General features: G+C 38.7%; 1 protein-coding gene across 5 annotated transcripts in view; it reads left to right on the top strand.

Annotated features, from left to right (window-relative positions):
• The window catches only part of EPS15L1 (epidermal growth factor receptor pathway substrate 15 like 1), a 44,717-nt gene that overhangs the window by 5,075 nt on the left and 20,028 nt on the right, over positions 1-19,614 (top strand). For 2 of the 5 annotated variants that reach the window (XM_038163581.1, XM_038163584.1), the window contains exons 2-23: positions 420-461; positions 677-766; positions 1,008-1,055; positions 1,712-1,807; positions 2,426-2,488; positions 3,282-3,407; positions 4,897-4,956; positions 5,292-5,528; positions 6,089-6,246; positions 6,688-6,844; positions 7,565-7,627; positions 9,166-9,251; positions 9,602-9,674; positions 10,195-10,356; positions 11,154-11,351; positions 11,588-11,752; positions 13,674-13,800; positions 13,917-13,967; positions 14,349-14,485; positions 15,472-15,532; positions 16,325-16,407; positions 17,893-18,025. In XM_038163581.1, the coding sequence (XP_038019509.1) occupies positions 420-461; positions 677-766; positions 1,008-1,055; positions 1,712-1,807; positions 2,426-2,488; positions 3,282-3,407; positions 4,897-4,956; positions 5,292-5,528; positions 6,089-6,246; positions 6,688-6,844; positions 7,565-7,627; positions 9,166-9,251; positions 9,602-9,674; positions 10,195-10,356; positions 11,154-11,351; positions 11,588-11,752; positions 13,674-13,800; positions 13,917-13,967; positions 14,349-14,485; positions 15,472-15,532; positions 16,325-16,407; positions 17,893-18,025 (2,416 nt within the window). Of the gene's footprint in view, positions 1-419; positions 462-676; positions 767-1,007; positions 1,056-1,711; positions 1,808-2,425; positions 2,489-3,281; positions 3,408-4,896; positions 4,957-5,291; positions 5,529-6,088; positions 6,247-6,687; positions 6,845-7,564; positions 7,628-9,165; positions 9,252-9,601; positions 9,675-10,194; positions 10,357-11,153; positions 11,352-11,587; positions 11,753-13,673; positions 13,801-13,916; positions 13,968-14,348; positions 14,486-15,471; positions 15,533-16,324; positions 16,408-17,892; positions 18,026-19,614 lie in introns of those variants that run through there. The other 3 variants (XM_038163582.1, XM_038163583.1, XM_038163586.1) reach the window with 3 other exon arrangements.

The raw sequence follows: 19,614 nt of genomic DNA, 5'->3' as shown, positions 1-19,614 counted from the left end.
ACTGTTATCCACACTTCAGTTTCAAGTAGGAATCCTGATGAATGAGGAGTTCTAAGAGATGACAGTAGTCTGTGCTCCTGGTGGATCACTGTTATCCACTCTTAAATTTCAAGTAGGAATCCTGATGAATGAGAAGTTCTAAGGGATGACAGTAGTCTGTGCTCTTGGTGGATCACTGTTATCCACACTTCAGTTTCAAGTAGGAATCCTGATGAATGAGAAGTTCTGAGAGATGACAGTAGCCTGTGCTCTTGGTGGATCACTGTTATACACACTTGAAATTTAACTGTCCAGTTTGTAACACAGCAAATAAACACACTATTTTAGGTTCTTGAGAGAAGTAATACACAAAGTGCTATACGTTTCTTTTCCTATCAGTTCTGATTGTTGTTTATTCTGTTTTCTTACTTGTGTTTCAGTTTTCTACTGGGAATCCAATATATGAAACCTATTACAAACAGGTATGTTCTTAAAAAGAAGTAAAAATGAAGTGCAGTTTTCTTCTTCCCCGAGATTTCCTTCTCTTTCTTTTCACCATTGCAGTGCTAAAGTTGTGTGAATTCTGAGTGGTGATGCAGTTTCTGTAACTCCTTTTGACCTAGAGGCGAGATTGCATTTCTTCAATCTGCTTTCACAGCAGCCACGTTTCAATTAAATATTAATTTTTCTCCTTCAGGTAGATCCAGCATACACAGGGAGAGTTGGGGCGAGTGAAGCCGCTCTGTTTCTTAAAAAATCTGGTCTCTCTGATATCATCCTTGGAAAAGTAAGTTGAAGGAACTGGATAATGCAGTACTTGTCTTTACACTTCTTTTAAGTGAAAGGAAAAATTTCAAAAGAAAATCTGTTTTTTTTGTGTAACAATTTTGTTGTTAACTCGACAACTCAGTAACATTGTTTGTCACGACTTGAAAGCTGAATGAACGCTTTAAGAAGACATACAGCAGGAGCTGTTGAGCTGGGTTTTCTTTGAAATTCACAGAAGCTTTTATTTTGTATCTCCGCAGATATGGGATTTGGCTGACCCAGAGGGTAAAGGATACTTAGATAAACAGGTAAAATAAATGTTCCTGTAGACTTCCTGTATTACCTTTCCCAGATTAATCAAGCCCTGGTAGCACTGGTAGTTATCTTTATCTTTTTCAGGGTTGTGGTTTTGTTTACAAGATGAGTTTTTTTTTTCCCCCAGCACTGCTCACATCCGAGTGTGTTACTCAGTGAGGCTGCGGGAGAAGTTTGGTTCTAATTTTCTGTACCTCTTTTGTTTTGTGAATAATTGGTGTGTGTACTGTGTAGGGACACAGTCGTTGAGTCACAAATGAAAACTGATTTGATTATTGAAGACTTTTGTGCGTGAAAAAATCTTAGCATTTTCACTAAAAATGGCTTGGAATACCAAACAGCAAGTTACTTGTCGATACAAATGAACTCTTTCAAAACATTACTAAATTTTTAAGAAAAAACTTTTGTATTTTAATTAGGAGAGAGTTCTTCCTAAACACTAACTTCCAGTTTTCTCCTTTTTGTTTCCCGTTGCTGTACAATTTTTCCGGACTCGCCCTTAAAAGCAAAGGGGTCGTTGCCATGATGGGGCTGTACACGTGGGGTTTTCTTTTCACTCAGTTGCACGTGTGCAGTAAAAATGCCACGTGGCTTGTTGTTTTTTTTGTGATTGGCACTGGTTTTTAACGGGCACCACAATTGTTTGTAGGGTTTCTACGTTGCGTTGCGCCTCGTAGCGTGTGCACAGAACGGCCACGACGTGAACCTGAGCAGCCTGAATTTGACTGTGCCACCTCCTAAATTTGTAAGTAGTGTCCACTTCAGTGCAGGTATGTGTTGTATGAGAGTTAAGGCTTCAGTTGGAACATTGGAATGATCTTGTGCTTCGTGACGTGGCTGTCAGAGTTCCTTAGGGCACAGCAGCCAGGCTGCCACAGCCTTGTCACGATGAGTGACAAGAAACTGGCCCCTTCCTGGACTGCAAAACCAGAGTGAGTTTAAGTCTGGTCGGCTCGGTCAGGAAGCTGATGTGGCTAAACTCTTAATTCGTGAAAAAAAAAAAGGAAACAAAAAAGGTTATTTTGGGGCTAGCTCAACAGGAATGAGTAGGAAAAGGCGTTGCTGCAGCTTTGCCCTGCCCTAGGTGCTGCAGAACCTCTTTGGCTTGTGTTGGTTCTGTGTTTGGACACTGAATGCATCTGCTGGATGTCCTTACTCGAGTGCTGGAATGCTAAAAAATGAGTGTGACTTCTGTTTAGCTACATGTGCAGCCTGTTTTCCTCAACGTAGTTAAGCTTCATGTCTATAACCATCTCAAACTCAGTGCAATTAATAAGTACCAGGGACAGAAATATGTATATTTATCTATTTTTATATATATAAATGTATATATCTAAAAATAAAAGAAATTTCTCATTTTTAGCATGACACTAGCAGTCCTTTGCTGATCACACCACCCTCAACAGAGACTCACTGGGCTGTTAGGGTAAGTGTCAAAGAGAACACATTCCATCCATTTTTTTTAGAAGTAAATATTTTCTCTCGTGGGTAATTTTCCCAGTGAGAGAATTTCGTATCAAAGGTATTTCCCATTGCAGGAGTCCTCCCTTTCTGTGCAAACCTGTGCACAGTAGAGAACACCAAGGTGTAGTTTTAGATATGCAATAAGTGTTAAACAATCTTTTGACAACCACTGGTGGGATGTTTTTAAGCAAATGAGTTTTAATCTTCTGCCTGGATTTCTTCCAGAATCCTACAATTAGGCACTTTGTTTGCATAAAGGAACCCCACTGGGAACAGCAAAGTGTTTCACCACATCCAGTCTGAACTGTTAATTTAAAGCTTGAGTTCCCAGTTTCTAATTACTATTCAATGATACAAGTAATAGATATCATTTGGAAAAAGTAACTTTTGATGCACATGTCAGGATATTCATACCTAGGTGATTTTCAACTCCAAACATTTCCAAAAGGTAAAAATTTAATAAAAAAAACTTTCAAGTGGGAGGAATAAGTTTTAGTTCTATAGAGTTTATCAAAGTTACTTTAAAACAGAAGCAGACCTTGTCTGCTGCATGGTAAAATCTTAGATTTAGGAGCCTAATTTCAAAGCTTTCTCTATGGGTTTACATTTAAATGCAGTACAGTGGCACTTGCAAGAAAGCTTGGAAATTTAAGATGAATACATTACTGACCCGTCTTAATTTCTTGCAAGATCTCATTTTAATTACTCACACAGACACACTTTTTTACTTATTCAGACTATTTCTTACCAACTAGGTGGAAGAAAAAGCAAAGTTTGATGGTATTTTTGAAAGCCTTTTGCCAGTAAATGGTTTACTTTCAGGAGACAAAGTAAAACCAGTACTGATGAATTCAAAGCTACCTCTTGATATCCTCGGAAGGGTAAGTAAGTTGTTTAGATTTAGCTGGTCTCTATGTAGCTTCTTGTAATTGCAATGTTGAAAATGTAATTTTTCAACAGAGACCAGGTTTTGGCTGAGATTTTGCATCATGTGCTATAAAGCAGGAACATTAAGATTCTGAAGTCTTCCACTTAGAAATAAGAGTAAGAGTAGTAATTTCAACCCTGGAGTAGATTGGTTTCATTGTCTCTCTGTTCATTTACAAGTGGGAGTTTGATTTTGGTTGTTTAAAAACAAGAAAAAGCTGTCCTGAATCATAATAGCTGTTAGGACTTCAGATTCTGCTGTTTCATCCTTTTTACAGATCTGTTATTAGATCTGTGCAGGAGGATTCCTTGAAACATCCTCCTTTATTCATAGTGCAAATTGTCAAGTTAGTTTTTCTTTCTTGTGTGTTTATAAATACTTCCAAGGTCTGAGTTTTGTCCATCCATTGTATATTTACAGGGGGAAGCAGACCTTAAAGTATTTTTCTGCCTCCATTAAAAACACGTTCTTTAATGCTTTGCATATTGATATTTTTGAGTGCATTCTGTGTCAGGGTTCTGTCTGCGTTTCATACTTTTATCTCTTCAGGAAGAAGTGCTTCTTGCTCTGTATTATCTGTAAAATCTGAGTATGATTTGTTTTAATTCTGTACTTGAGTACTGTGAAGTCTTGAAAAGCTTTGGATTTTATCTTGGTATTGTCGCAATAGAAATTCAGGAAGCTTTTTGCCTCTTCCAGAAAAATTTGTGGACAAGATAAGGCACTGAGGAAGTGGACGAAGGTCTAATCAAGGAGCTTAAATTTGTCAAGGGTCCAGTGATAAAGCAGAGTTCTCCCAATTGAGCCTCAAGTCTTGGCTTTTTGTGGACTCCACTGTCCCCAGGTCGTGTTGATGATTAAACAGTGCTGTGTTGGAGTTCACAAAGTTTTGTATCTCTCTAAATCTTCTGCAAGTTTCATTGACTGTGCCTCACCTAATAATGAGCTAAATTAAGCATTAATTCAATGCTTAATTAGTTAAATGCTTCAATTCTCTCCAACAGGAAATTCAGGGGGCCAGAGGGAGCTGCACATAGTTTTAGTTTTTAGTAGGAAACCCTAATCATGTAAGAATGGAATAGGAATTAGAGATGTATTGAATCTTCTTGGGAGGAATTTGAATGATCTGCTAGCCCACACCCTCTGGGCAGTTCTGAAAGCCACCTCTGAATGCTTTTACTCAGCTTGCTGACTCTGTAATTGATTCATAGAAAGATGAAAAACCTGCCTGAGTTGCAGCCAGAATTGTTAGAGCCAGTGTTGATTCATGTGGCCAGAAAGCTCTAATCCAGTCTGTTTCATCAGAGAATTTTTAGATAGGTAGGATAACTGATAAGATCTTCAGCAAAATCCATGAGGAGTCTCTAGAGGGCATGTTAATACAATGAATACACAAAGTGTAACTTGATCTGCAAATCATTTTTTAATCTTAATTGCTGTAGGTCTGGGATCTCAGTGATATTGATAAAGATGGTCACCTGGACAAGGATGAATTTGCTGTGGTAGGTAGCTTTAAATTCTCAGTTTGCTGTCTAGTCTGTCCAAGCAAACAGCTCATTTCTTTCTCACGAGCTTTGCAGCTTTTCTGTGCTACAGTCAGCTATTCTACTCTGAATTGTTCACGTGGAGCTATTTAATGACCTTCCTCAAGTCCATCTACTGACTCTTGCCTGTGCCAAGATTAAACTTGTTGGAATTACGTTCAGAATTAATTGCTCTGGTTTACATTTCTAGTCTTAAGGTCTTTGTTTTACTAATATGTAAATGACTGCCCCAGGAAGATCTTGTTGCTTTTTCTAATAATTGTGAATGTTATCTGACCTTTTTGCCTTTGCAGGCAATGCATTTGGTTTATAGAGCTCTTGAGAAAGAGTCAGTTCCTTCACAGTTGCCCCCTTCTCTCATACCACCTTCTAAAAGAAAGAAGACCTCGGTCTTTCCTGGTGCAGTTCCTGTTCTCCCTGCAAGCCCTCCCCCAAAAGACAGCCTCCGTTCCACCCCATCCCATGGCAGTGGCACCAGTCTGAACAGCATAGGGAGCTTGTCTCCCAAGCACAGCATCAAACCAGCCCAGGTACACGTCTCTTCTTTCTTATTTTTGGAGATTTGTGTATTTGTAAGGCGTAGGAAAAAATAAATACATTTTTTTGATTTCTGCCTCGTGCGTTTGGATGATTTGGGTGGAGAGGGTGGAATGAGAATGGTAGGACTTGAAAGAACATTGGGTGAATTTTTAATCGGTGACCACGAGGCAGCAAATCTTAGGAGGAATTTTCACTTTGTGTAGAAAGTGGAACCGTAGAAAGGTTTTGTTTGTGTGTCTGCTTTAATACCAAAGAAATCATTAATCTACTTCTAAATCTCCTGCTATTAGCGTGAGGGCTTTATATGCCTAATTGGGTCTGTATTTCCAAAGAATGAATGCTTTTCAACTGATGAATAGCTGTTTATCAGTGTTTTTATTCAGATAAAAAAAAGTGTGAAGTTCAAACATGCGGTGAAAATACTTATTTACCAATCAGACTGGAGCAGGCAAGATGTTCAGCACATCCAGCTCTGGATAATGTCACCTACACTTAATGTGTTCATAAAAACTATTTCTGTTCTGTTGAAATACCAACCTTTGTTTTGCAGCCAGCTGTTAATTGGGTGGTCCCAGTGTCTGAAAAAGTGCGATACGACGAAATTTTCTTAAAAACAGACACAGACATGGATGGGTTTGTGAGTGGCCAAGAAGTAAAGGACATTTTTATGCATTCGGGTCTATCTCAGAATCTCCTAGCACATATATGGTAAGAAATCCTTACTAGCTGTACTTTGGTAGCTTGCTGATTTGGGAACTCAGATTCAGAATGTGATCCTAACGTTAAAAAAACACCAGAAACAAACAAAAAACCCCAACTTCTTCTGCTTGTCCACATACTGCAATATGTGGACTATATGGAAAATTGAGGGAGAAATAAATACTCCCTTTGCTTTTCTGGGAGGGAGGGCAATAGGTCAGTCTGTGAATTGTGCTTGTGTTTTGAAGTTCCAGTGCTCTAAATATTTTCTCAGGCTAACACTACTCTGTTCAGTTAAATATGTGCAATAAAATACTGCACTGTTTATGGCAATCTGACTAGAATAATTAGCTATGATGAGGATTAACCAAAAAGAAATTATCTGTATATATGTATTTCAGGCTTTATAGTAGAGCAGAAGTAAGATTTTCTTGATCTGTTTTTTATCAGGTCTTTGGCAGACACGAGACAGATGGGAAAGCTCAGCAAAGACCAGTTTGCACTTGCCATGTATCTCATTCAGCAGAAGGTCAGCAAAGGGATTGATCCTCCCCAGGTGTTAACTCCAGATATGATCCCTCCCTCAGACAGAAACACACCCATCCAGGTAAGTCAGCACTTTGTTGTAGATAACACTGAACTCATATGCTTTAAAAATAATGGGCTTTGAGGATGAATTTTGTGTGGGGTTTTTTTTAGTATTATGATAAAGAATTGCCAATATTTTTTTCTTATCTCGTCTTAAAAAATTCTTTTAACATTTGAAAATATAGCTAATTTTTTAACAACCAAGACAGTAAGTAAAGAAAAATGCAGTAAAATATTCCATAAACCAAGGAGTAATAACGCTGGGGAAAGTCTAGCATAAAGAATAATGCTTTGTCAGCCAGAAGGTTGAGTAGGGAACTTGTGACAGCAAATATTAAGAGCTGGTTGAGCAGCGTGTCCCTGACTGTGACCAGCCCCATATTCCTCCTATGGACACATAACATTTTTTAATGGCTAAATGAGGAGTGATGACTTCCTAGGTTCTGGGGTTCATCCTTTGTAGCAGTCCAAGGTCCTGTGTCCATCACTGCTAATACCATTTTACTGGAACATCTGATGCTGTGCTGGCCCTGCTTTGTTCCTTTCCTCCACTCCTGAAACTGAATTGAAGCAATACTTCTGTCCTGTCACCACATTCACCTTTTCTATAAATTACTCCGTGTTCTTCTTTACTTTTATTTGCTTTCCCTAACCAGAAACCTTTGGAACTCTAAATATATGTGAATTATTGCTGTTGCTATGGTGCTTCTAAGGTTTTTCCTGTATCCTTTTCCTATAGACTCTGTCAGGTTACTTGACCCCTGTAGGAACTGAGATCTCAGCCCTAACAGAAATGCGGCGTGTGAGTAACTGCAGCGTCCAAAGGAATGCACGTTTCTGATGTGTGCTTTTTGTAACTTCAAAAAAACAAAGTTTTTATTTCTTTTATTTCCACACCTTTGCCTGCCTTTGCTCTTGAGTTGTGTGCCACTTGCTCTCGTTGTGGTGGTGATGTCCCAGCGATGTGAAGTGCCCAGCACTGGCTGCCAGCCTGGTGATGTTTTTCCTTCAGCAGCTGGAGATGTGTTGATCTGGCAGGAAGTTTCTGGGACAGGCAGCTCAGGGCTGTTGAAATTACTCCTGGACTAGTTCTCTGCAGCTGTGAGCAGTAAATACAGCTTGCTGTGAGAGCTTTAAGCTTCCTGCTATTTTCAGTGAATTGATATTTTTTTTCCATGTATTATGTGTTTAGCTGAGCATAAAATAAAACCAACTGTATGCTGCTGTGAGCTTAGTTAAGTGGCTCTTATCTTAACCAGTGCAGCAGCTCATTTTAATTTATTTCATTGTCATATTGGCTGACACCTGGCTGTGAACCTGCCCAGCATTCAGTACAGGTCTCCCAGCAAATCTGTACCTGGCCTGACAGTATAAAAGTGATTTTTGGTTTGCTACTTTGAAGAATTTGTTGTTGTTATTTGTGATTATTTAATGGCATATTACAAAAAAAAAAAGATCCCCCAAAAGTGAGGACTTAATTAAATTATTTCAACTGTATATTCACCTATTGCTTCAACAAAAATATCACATTTACTCTGCTGGTCTTGGCTTGTTGGTTGGGTTCTTGTTTGTTTTTTAATGTTTCACAAAGCCAGCCTTTCTGTGGTTATCACAGCAGTCTCAAAGTGAGTGAAGCAGGCAAACTCTGCGTTCTTCTTTTTGAAATGCTGTATAAAAGTTGTAGGTCTGCTGGTTTGCCATACTGGCAGTGAGTTCAGTGCTGCAGTTTCTGCTCAGGTGTGGTGAGCTTTTTCCCAAAGAGCAATCCTTTTTATAATAACAATAACAACCACTTTTGTACCTAATGCTGACATCCTTTCTTAACTTCTCTGGAAGGCAGGGGATGCCCTCTGCATCTTGCCTGATCTCTGCTTGAATGAATGTAGAAACAACCTACAAGAGATGGGGCATAATTGCAGAAATTGCCATTAATTTGTGACAGGGCTCTAAAGACTGGAATTACAGTGTGATTTCATCAAGTCCCCTGTAAACTTTACTATTCTAGCAGAACTAGAATAGTAGAATAGCAGAACTAGAATAAGTTTTAAGTTTTGAATTTTAATTCTACCAATTCTGCAATTTCCCTGTTGGCATTGTGCCTGTCCTTTCATTGCTGGGTGTTCAACTGTCCTGCCTGTTAAACAGGCAAGTTAAAAATTCTCCTGTCTCAGGGGTAGAATTGTGTGGCATGTTCCTTGCTCGTTACGGAATAATTTGATGTCTCTTATGGAATTTTGCAAATAATGAGGATTTTGTATCCCACCTCTGTCCTCAGCCTTTGTTGAAGGAAGAGCTTCTGTTACAACTTGACATTTTAACAGATTGTTTCATTCTTCACAGGATAGTGCAAGTTCTGTCGGATCAGGAGAATTTACAGGGGTGAAGGAGCTGGATGATATCAGTCAAGAAATTGCACAGCTGCAGAGGTAATACTTGTGGACTGTTAACAATGTCTTGGTGTAGAATAACTAAGTCTGTAGTACTGATGTGTCAGTTTATTTTCTCTTTATTTTTTGTTGCTGTAATTGGTGGTGAATTTCCTAGTGGTACCCTACAGGTCTGTCAGGTGATTTCAGAACATGGATGATGGGCAAAGATGGCATTTTTCAAAGAATTATTGATAGCTATGCACCTTTTCTCGTTTAAAGAATACATGTCAATACAGGCTGGCATTTTTCTCTGCAGGGTGTTTCTCCAGAATAATATTTAATTGATTTTTGCGTGTGTGTTGTGTTATTTAACTAATCACAAATACATGTTCTTGCCTATCTGACAGAGAAAAATATTCCCTGGAGCAGGACATTAGGGAAAAGGAAGAATCAATCAGACAGAAAACCAATGAAGTTCAGGTAAAAACTGTTTATTATCAGTAGTTTTCATGTTAATCTAAGTAATGTGTGGCAATTAAGCATTTTTCCTCTCGTTCCATCATTCTTTCTGTCATTCTTTCTTTCTTGGGGTTTTCCTCTAATTGGCAGAAAGAGATTTATTTTCCTGTTCTCCATCAGAAATGTTTTCATCTGGTGCTGGCTAATATAAGCACAGTGCATGTGAACAGTTTGAATGTCTTTTTTGTTAGTGTTTAACTACCATGTAATTTAGGAAATCAACGTTTGGAGAGATTGATTTTGATCATTAGGATAACTCAATGCAGTGTGCTGTGTGTCACAGTCCCTTTTCCTTCTTGTCAGCAGTGATTTATTTCCTGATGTCTTACACAAGTTCCTCCAGCAACAAAATAGGCCAATGTGGGGTGTAACCTATAAGACATAGAAAATATTCTGAATTTTGTTGAATTCTTTGTCTGTGGCTGATGCTTCCTTAAGACAGCAGCTAAATGTGAGTTACAAGTTGTGGAATTTTCTTCAGGAGCTGCAAAATGATTTAGATCGGGAAACAAGTAACTTGCAAGAGCTGGAGGCTCAAAAACAAGATGCCCAAGACCGCCTGGATGAGATGGACCAGCAGAAAGCCAAACTGAAAGATATGCTGAATGATGTAAGGCAGAAATGCCAGGAAGAAACACAGGTGGTAAGTGGATGTTAATTTTGGACCAGCTCAAGAGTAAAATGGCTTCTGTTGAGGGAAATTCTATTTATTTAATGAATAAACTTTCTTTTTACCATAAATAGCAGTTTTGACACAGAGGTCCAAGAAAGGATTTTGCCATCGTTAATACCTTCCATAAAGGTCATGAAAGAAAGGTTGAACTGGATGATCTCCAGGGCTCCCTTACTGCAGGAATTGTTGTTCTGAGAATGTATTAAACATTTATTCAGCCTAATAGGGCGCTTGAAAATCAGTAGTTTTAACCCACGAGGCAGTCCATGGCAGCGGGGCTGGTTTTGTTCACTCTGAATGTCGTCAGGATTGAGTTTTCAGCTGGATGCAATTGCCAGTGGAAATTGGATGTTACCTTAAGGTAGAAGCTTCCTGCGTAAGGAAGTCACCAAAAAAAAAGTGTACGAGGAAGGTTATGACCAACTCTGTAATTTTAACTCTTAAAATCAACATTAAACTGCTTGATAAGTGTTTGAATGGGACCAGGTTCTGAAGGTGAACATCTAGGAAACAGCTTTTGATTACCTTTATGAGTAGTGGGGTATTTCTCTGATTTAAAATAGTATTTTTAGGTTTTATTGAATGTGCTTTTATTGAGGATTTTGTCTTAACAGCAGAAGCAGCATGCATTTCTTCATATTGAGTTCTAAAGATTTTCCTTAGTAGTTGATAGGTTGCTGTACCCCTTTCTGTTATTGTAAATTCACCATTTAATCAGTCCCATTTATTCCAAATTTCACTCTGATTTTCCTACTGTGTCGTTTCAGATCTCGTCACTAAAAATGCAGATTCAGTCTCAGGAATCAGATTTAAAATTACAGGAAGATGACCTTAACAGAGCAAAAGCAGAGCTGAATCGCCTCCAGCAAGAAGAGACTCAGCTAGAGCAGAGTATCCAGGCTGGAAAAGTGCAGCTTGAAACAATAATCAAATCTTTAAAATCAACCCAGGAAGAAATAAACCAGGTATTCACTGTGCTTTATACCATTTTTTGCTTCTTGAAATGAGTTGAAAAAATTATTTTTCAGAGGAGGAAAACGTCCTGGTTCATGAAATAAGCCTTTTTGGCTGGTGTTTAGGAGGTAAATTGCTGGTTTGAGTCAGGAAGCATTCAGTTCTGTTGGGGATAAAATGCAACCAGTGTTTGAGGAGGCTGCAAGAATGACAGGGTGTGACATGCTGAAACATTTTTCCTTCTCAGGCAAGGAGTAAACTCTCTCAGCTGCAAGAGAGCCATCAGGAAATGAACAAGAGCATTGAAGAATACAACGAAGCTCTCAATGGGATTCATGGTGGGAGTCTGACAAATTTAGCAGACATGAGTGAAGGCCTTGGGCAGACAGAAAGAAGCAATTACGGAGCTGTGGTAAAAACCCCACTGTTATTTACTGTATTTTACACTGTTATTTACTGTATTTTACACTGTTATTTACTGTATTTTACACTGTTATTCACTGTATTTTACACTAATTAAGCTTCTGTCTTGCACCTTATCTGGAGTATTGTTTAGCTGGTATTTGGCACGTGGTCTTGTGGATTTGGAACCTGTCACACGTTCAGTCTCAGGACAGACGTGGGGCTTTATTTCCAGTTTAGTGTTTCATTTTTTCTTGCATTTTTTCTTCTCCAGTTTATCAAGGTGAAACCTTCTTTTGCTATAAATTTTCCTTCTTCATGTATTTCAGTCTTATTTCCGAAGGAAGCTTTACAAATTTCTGCTTTACATTGAGCTGTATTTATTACACCTCATACTCCCTTTCTGAAAGGATGGTTCTCTTTTGCTCAAATAATTTCAGCATCATCTTTCTCATTTATTACGTTTTTATTTAATCAGCATTTTTCCCCAAATCATAAAATCTTTCAAGTTCTTAAACATTTTTCCAGTCCATTTCTTTGGGGTATCTAATGTTGATTTGGGTATTAAATATTCCTCTAAAACACAAGAATTTTCTTTTGTTTTTAAGCCTATTTCTTGTCTTAAATGTGACAAGATAAAAGTTGCATACTTGCCTGATTCTGCTTGCCCATCTGTGTGACCCTTCCTCATCATGGAAACATGTTTTCTGTTGTAAGCACAGTATTTGCTATGGCTTTAGTATGAACTTGAATTTATAATGTGTTAGTAAATATTTACCAGGCATTGCTGCCTCTATGCAGTACTTCACACTTGCTCTGTAAAAACAAACTGCTTAAAAGAATCATGTACTAAAGGTATAAAATCATGTACTAAAGGTCTTAAAATACTTTAGGGCTTAATTCCTGTGCTTGCATAAATATATTTAATTTCCAGTGAAAACTTCCAGATGTTTTCTTGCAAAACCTAGGAGCCACTTACTGGCAGAAAACACCAGTCTATATTCATAGGAATTTTTTTAAACCATTGTGCCACTTTCCTGTTTCTCAATTCTTCCTTCCTCTTCCTTCTCTCCCCACCTCCCTCCTGCTGTTCTCAGAAGTGTTCATTAGGATGTTTTCATTTGCATCTTGTAAAGGGATGAAAGAAATCCCGTCTCTTTCTGGTGTTGGGGGCAGTGTAAGTGGGTAGCTGTTTCTGGATGTTCCTTGTGCTGGGATGGCTCCCATCATCCCTGGAATTGTGCTGTCTGCACTTGGGGTTTCCTCAGAGACCTCCAGACAAGACCCAAGCCAGGGGTATCATTCAGATGAATGCCACAAAGAGGTTTCATAACCTCAGTTTGCTGCTTGTTCATGCAGGGTGCTTTCTGCAACTTGACAAACGTAGATTTGGCCTCTGCTGAGAAAGCTTTTGTCATCAGAATGTTTCATGAAGTGCTTTTCAAGGGAAATCAGTTTTTGGAGCTTTAAGCTCCAAGATGAGTTAACAAGAAGCAATCCAGTATCTGTCTGCTCCCTAGTCACTTGTTGTATTTGCAGTCCACAGGTTATTTTTGTATCCTTTCTTTTTAAAGAAGTGTCTAACCTGATGGAGAAGAATTTTTTGATAGCGTGATGTTTGGGGTTGGTTTGCTTTTGTTATGAAAGTATTTGAGAGTTGAATATATTAATATGGACAGCAGTTTAACATTTAATTGCTCTTTGCATTGTTATCTCTTGGTGTTCTGTGTAGTCTTGGGGCACACATTTTCCTCTGCTGTGTAATTCTACTTAGAAATCCCATATTCAGAAAGTTCTTTAGGAAGTAATTTGAAGGACTGTTGAACAGGAACCAAGGCAGCATGCAATTTCTGCTTAATGGGTAACTGGGCATTTTTATTTTTATTTTTATCATGACAAGCTGTTGCGATGTTTCTCCTTTCAATTTTTAGGAGGATCCATTTAAGAATAAAGCCTTGATGTTTACCAATAATACACAAGAATTACATACAGACCCATTCCAGTCAGAGGATCCTTTCAAATCTGATCCATTTAAGGGAGCAGACCCCTTCAAAGGCAGTAAGTGACAAGTGCTTATCTAGGACCTTGAAGATCAATCGTTGAGTAAATTATATTTTCACAAACTTATCTTGCTAAATAGTAGATAAACCAATTTGTTTTTCTCTTCTGCGTAGGTGACCCATTCCAGCATGATCCTTTTGCAGAACAGCCACCTGCCCCAGCAGGTAATAGCCCTTTTTAATGACAGGACAGGTGTGGCATGAACAATTTGGAGCCAAACACCAAGATTTACAAACACAAAGGAAGCATAAAGGTTTCCCTGGCTTCAGCTTTTTGGTTTGCATGTGGGAGAATAGAAACCAAACAGGGTGTGCATTCAGAACAAGATGTTTAATGAGAAGTGTGTAACTCTTTATTAAGTCTGAACGCTTCATATGACATGTTCAAACTTAAGACTTCTCTACAGAGGTTATTTACTATCAGATTTATCAAAACATTGTGTTTGTGTGAGAAAAATTGTATCAGTGAGTGTGAGGTGGAATACAGAATGTTCTTTATGGACACACTAGTGCTACCTTGTGTTTACCTTTGTGTGCTCCCTCTAGATCCCTTTGGAGGAGATCCATTTAAGGAAAGTGACCCATTTCGTAGTTCTGCCCCTGAAGATTTCTTCAAGAAACAGGTGAAGAGTGACCCATTTACCTCAGATCCATTCACAAAAACCCCCACTTTACCCTCAAAGGTCAGTCATTTTTAAATCTACACTTAATAGATTGCTTTACTGTTGACAGGCTTGTCTGAAAGCTAAAGGGAGTGAAATAGCACAAAATGCTTAATCCTAACTGATGAAATATCATTAATTGTATTCTTAAAATGTGAGTATGGATTGTTTAGGCAGTCAGCAGTGTTCTCTCTGGTTCCATGATAACGAGGTACATTCACCATGAGCACGGATATTTTTCCTCTCTGTTGGAGTTTCAAAGCAGCAGCACCCACTCATTCCCACCATTCCCTCCATCCCGTGGATTTCTGCAGTCACACAGAGAATGAGATGCAGCAACTGCTCTGGCTGAAGGATTCCTGAGCCCTCAGCAGGCAGCACAGTGCAGGGACTGCACAGAACACCCTTGTTACAGCCACAGCTGCAGTTCTAAGCTGTCCTGATGAACATGTGTTTGGGGGGCAGTAGGAATATTTTGGGTTTGTTTTTTATTAGTATTTTCCTCATTCTTATGCAATTCATTGAGTGTTGCTACCCAAGCCCAGTTTCAGTCTGTGGGAAGTTCGTTTGTCTTGCAGTCTAGGATTGGACTTAAATAAAAGCTGATCTGTCAAACTGAAGAGCAGCTGTAAAAACCATCTGTTTAAAAAGAAGCAGTGTACAGACTCTCTGAATTATTAATAATATAAATGCATGACCAGAGTATTCTGTCTGTTGCTTAAAGACTAAACACTTCTGGGTGTATTTTCATATTTTGCCCTGGTAATTAATGTATATATTTCAGTGGAATGTGCTTCTCCCTTGTAGGTACCTGCTAGTGCATTTGGCTATCAATAGCCAAAAGTACTAATAATGTAAATTTCATTTAATGAGTTGATTTTATCCTACTGAATAGAGTGGTCTGAAACTGGAAACTATTTGTCTTAAAGCAAGAGATTTTGACAGGCATGAAATGGTAAGTGCACAGTCCAGCAGAAAAATAATTATGTATATCTGTTCTTATTTAGCCTGATCCTTTTGAAAGCACTGATCCTTTTACGTCTTCCAGTATCTCTTCAAAAGGTCCAGGTAAGAAACAAACATTTTATAATGAGGTATCTTTATATGAAAGAAGAATCAAATATAAAACTTGAGAATAAAAAGTCTTGTGAACCATTGGCAAAAAGCCTCACGGTCTTGTCACAGTTCACGAGGGCTGTCCTTGTGGCACTGGATTTGTCACTGTTTTCTTCTCACATCTTCCCTCCAAACAACTGCTAGCAAACCTATTGTTTTGTGGAATTCTCCTTGAACATCTCATGGCAGGTCAAAATGCAAGTGTGTTTTAATCACCTGCCTGGTTTTGTGCTTCATTGGCACCACCAAGCATTCCTTGTAATTCTTAAGCATTACTCAAAATATATTGCTCTGTTTGGGGTTATTATTTATTACCGTGGGGCTTCTGGGCAGTCAGGACTTGGTGAAGGGAAGGGGAGATCTTGACTCCATTTCAGAAGGCTGCTTTATTTTATTATGATATATAATATATTAAAAAAGACCACACTATAACTATACTACAAAGAACAGAGAGAAAGATTCATCAGAAGGCGAGGCAGGAATAGAAAGGAATGAATAACAAAGTTCTGTGACTCCAGAGAGTCCCAGAGCTGCTGCCTCCTGGATTGGCCACCAAGCAGAAACATCCCACACTGAGCAATGGAGGAAGCACCTGCTGCATCCCACAGCAGCAGATCACAAATTGGTTACCCTTGAAGCTGAGGCCCTTCAGCTTCTCAGGAGAAGAAAATCCTAGCAAAGGGATTTTCATAAAATATCACAACCACAAAAATAACTTTTTTTTTTTCTGCGTATCTGTTCCAGATCCATTTGGAACACTGGATCCATTTGGAAGTTCTGCTTTCAGTGGTGGTGAGGGATTTGCAGACTTCAGTCAGATGTCAAAGGTAAAGGTTAAAAGGAAAGCAACTGTCCTTTTAAAAATGTATGTACATATGCTTTCTAAAAGTGTGATATGATTGTAACTTCTTAGCTGGCAGTCTGGTTTTGTTCATTTTCTTCCAGTCAGCCTCACCAGCTATATAGCAAAGAATTTTCCAGCCATGTCAGATATGGCAAAGTCTTAGTAAGACTGGTAGATTCAGGAGGGATAAATAAATTTTTCACAAATATTTTCAATTACCAGATCAGGAAAATAAGTTAACTTCTAGTTCTAACTTGTAAGAAGAGGTAGTTGTTGCAGATATGAATATATTTCAGTGTCCAGCCTTCATCTAAGTCCTGCAATTGGCTTCTTGGTTACTTCATAGTAAGTGTCTTGATTTGTTTCTAAGCTTACCATAAAATCATTAAGGTTGGATAAGGCCTCTAAGATTGAGTTCAGCTTTTAACAAAATGCTTTGCTGCTAAATAAATGTAACCTAACCTTACTTCACTCTTAACAGTCAGTCAGTCTTTGCCATGTTTTAAGTCTGCAATTTCTGTTCATTTTAAATAGCAGATGAAGGAAAAGGTTCAGGGCACACAAGAAAAAATAAATGGATAATTGGAAAGGTCTTGGTCTGCTTTCCTGAGGTGGAGTTTGGAATTCAGTTAACTCAGTGCCCAACTCCTTACATTAGTTCTACACTGACACTTGAACACTGTGGAGTGAATGTTAAAAATAAAATAGGTTAGCATTTCACTTTCACTAATTCCATTTCTTGGTGGTTTTTTTCCTCCCCTAACTTTTACTCTTTTGAGGAGGGTTTTAGCTCTCCACTAGATGGCAACAGCCCTTAGCAGTAGACATGGCTGGCTTGAGGCAGAAATTTTAGCAAAGGTTTGACCTCAATTTTTACCTTTTTCACCAAACTCCTCTTTCTTCATTTCACAATGATAAATTTCCTTGCATGGCATAATACTTGTGTGCTCTTTAATCAGTGGGAGAGTCCTTTAGAAAAGCTGTCTGAATATAGGAAGATTTAAACACGTGCTTTTGGCTATTCCCTAAGGTTTTGACTAAAAAGTCAAATACCTGTGTGTAACTTCAGAAAAGTTTGGAATGAAGTTATCCTTTCTGCACTGTTTTTCCAGGTTCTGTCATGGTTCTGTTTGTTAGAGTGAAGGTCAGGCTGTGGTGTGACTGTTCATTGCCAAATAGTAAAAAGTAAAGTTTTACTTCCTTTTATTTCCTCATCAACTTTTTTTTTGCTAGCACTGAAAGTTCTAGAAGTGCTTCAGTGATTAGGAGCACAAGGTCTTTGATTGTTCATGGAATCTTAGCACCTCTGTCGTTGGGCATTAGCCTCCTACACCACTTAACAATTCTGTACATCTGCCCTCAGGTTTTGAAGTTAATGCTTTGACTTGACTTAACCTGCAGCTTCATGAAACCCCAGGTGTTCTCCAGTGTGCTTACACGCCTTTTCTTTTCTTTTTTTCTCATGCAGTCAGTAGCTTCAGACCCCTTTGCCTCCTCTTTTGGAGGGGCAGGATTCACAGATGACCCTTTCAAAAGCAAATCAGACACACCAGCATTACCACCCAAGAAAAATGTCCCTCCACGACCCAAGCCACCCAGTGGTAAGGAGGTTTTCTTCTTTTAAAAGCTGCTTCTTTCAATTTCACAGTGTATTGCTGCATAAAAGAGCAAGTTGACAGTCTGCTATCTGTCTCATATTTCAACCGTGGAGGAAGATGTGAAGTTATTGGTAAATTGACAAAATTATCAGTAAACCAGACTGAAACTCTTCAAACTGGAAAACAGATTATGAGAGTGTTATTGCAGATCTACAAAATCCTATGTGGCAGGAAAAAACAGGAGAAAAAAACCCTGTGTTTTCTAAGTAGGCAACATGTGAGATTAGTAAATAGCATCTTTAAAGAGGTTTGTTTTTATATGGTAATCTAAATTCATTTGCAGGAGAATACAGTGAATGCAAAAAAAAAAAGTTTAAATACTCTTTAAAAAACCTCTAGATAATTCCCAGAAGAAACAGAGACAACAGGGTGTCCCAAAAGCTAAAATACTGCTTATATACTGGATATAAATCCAGCTTATAAATCTGGATATAAATCCAGCTCCTTTGTAGCTGAGTAGCAAGGCAGAATGACTATGGCTGCATCTTTATCTTGTTTTGATGTTCTTCCTGAGGCATCTGCCACTGGGTACTAACAAGATCAGGGTGCACAGACCTGTCCTGATCTCTCTGCCCAGGTAGGATCATTCCTGCATTTGCACATTACTGTGTGAATTAAACAGAAAACATTTTCTGAGTATATATGGCTTTGCTCCTGCTTCAATTCCTCCGTTATTTATGGAAATCTGGGAGATTATATATAAATCTCATGAATTGAAAACAAGATCTCTCTTAGAGGAGCTTCAATTTCTGTTCTCCCTGTAGTTGTTTTCAAGATACTCAGCTACCAGTGAAACTGTTTAAAGAACTGAAGCCGTGTAGTTTCAAGTCTCCTTTTAACAACAATGGTAGAGTTCAGTTGATACCAAGAAGGAACTTTCAGTTGGCTCAAAAAAAAAAAAAAACAACAGAAGCTAGATGCTGCTTATGGGTAGGCACAGAACTTTGCACTAAACACGTTGATGATCATGTATTTATATATCCACAGACAGTGTTAGGAGGCACGGTACAAAAGGAGCAGATCCATCACTAATGTCTCCTGCAGTGGGTGGGTTCTCTGCCTTTCTGCTGGTGCATTTTGGGACAGAGCAGGCAGCCTGTTTGTGACAGGGATTGTTGATCTGGCTGGTTTTGCAAACCACTTATTCTGGAACAAACTCCTTGGATAATGTGAAAAGTGCTTGCTTACTACCAAGGCATCCTTAATGTCATTACCTATCCCACAAATTCATCCAAGACATGAAAGATACCATTTCACACAGCAGGCTTACAAGCAGACCATTGCAGCAGGATTAGTGTGTTGCTGTTGCTGTGATTTTATTGTGACAGGTATTGTTGATCTGGCTGGTTTTGCAAACCACTTATTCTAGAACAAACTCCTTGGATAATGTGAAAAGTGCTTGCTTATTATCAAGGCATCCTTAATGTCATTACCTATCCCTTAAATTGATCCAAGACATGAAAGATACCATTTCACACAGCAGGCTTACAAGCAGACCATTGCAGCAGTATTAGTTTGTTGCTGCTGCTGTG

This window comes from Motacilla alba, chromosome 28 (genome assembly GCF_015832195.1).
Source record: "Motacilla alba alba isolate MOTALB_02 chromosome 28, Motacilla_alba_V1.0_pri, whole genome shotgun sequence".
In the NCBI taxonomy this organism is placed as follows: domain Eukaryota; kingdom Metazoa; phylum Chordata; class Aves; order Passeriformes; family Motacillidae; genus Motacilla; species Motacilla alba.
The sequence above is the reverse complement of the archived record's forward strand: the minus strand, read 5'-3'. Positions and strand labels throughout refer to the sequence as shown.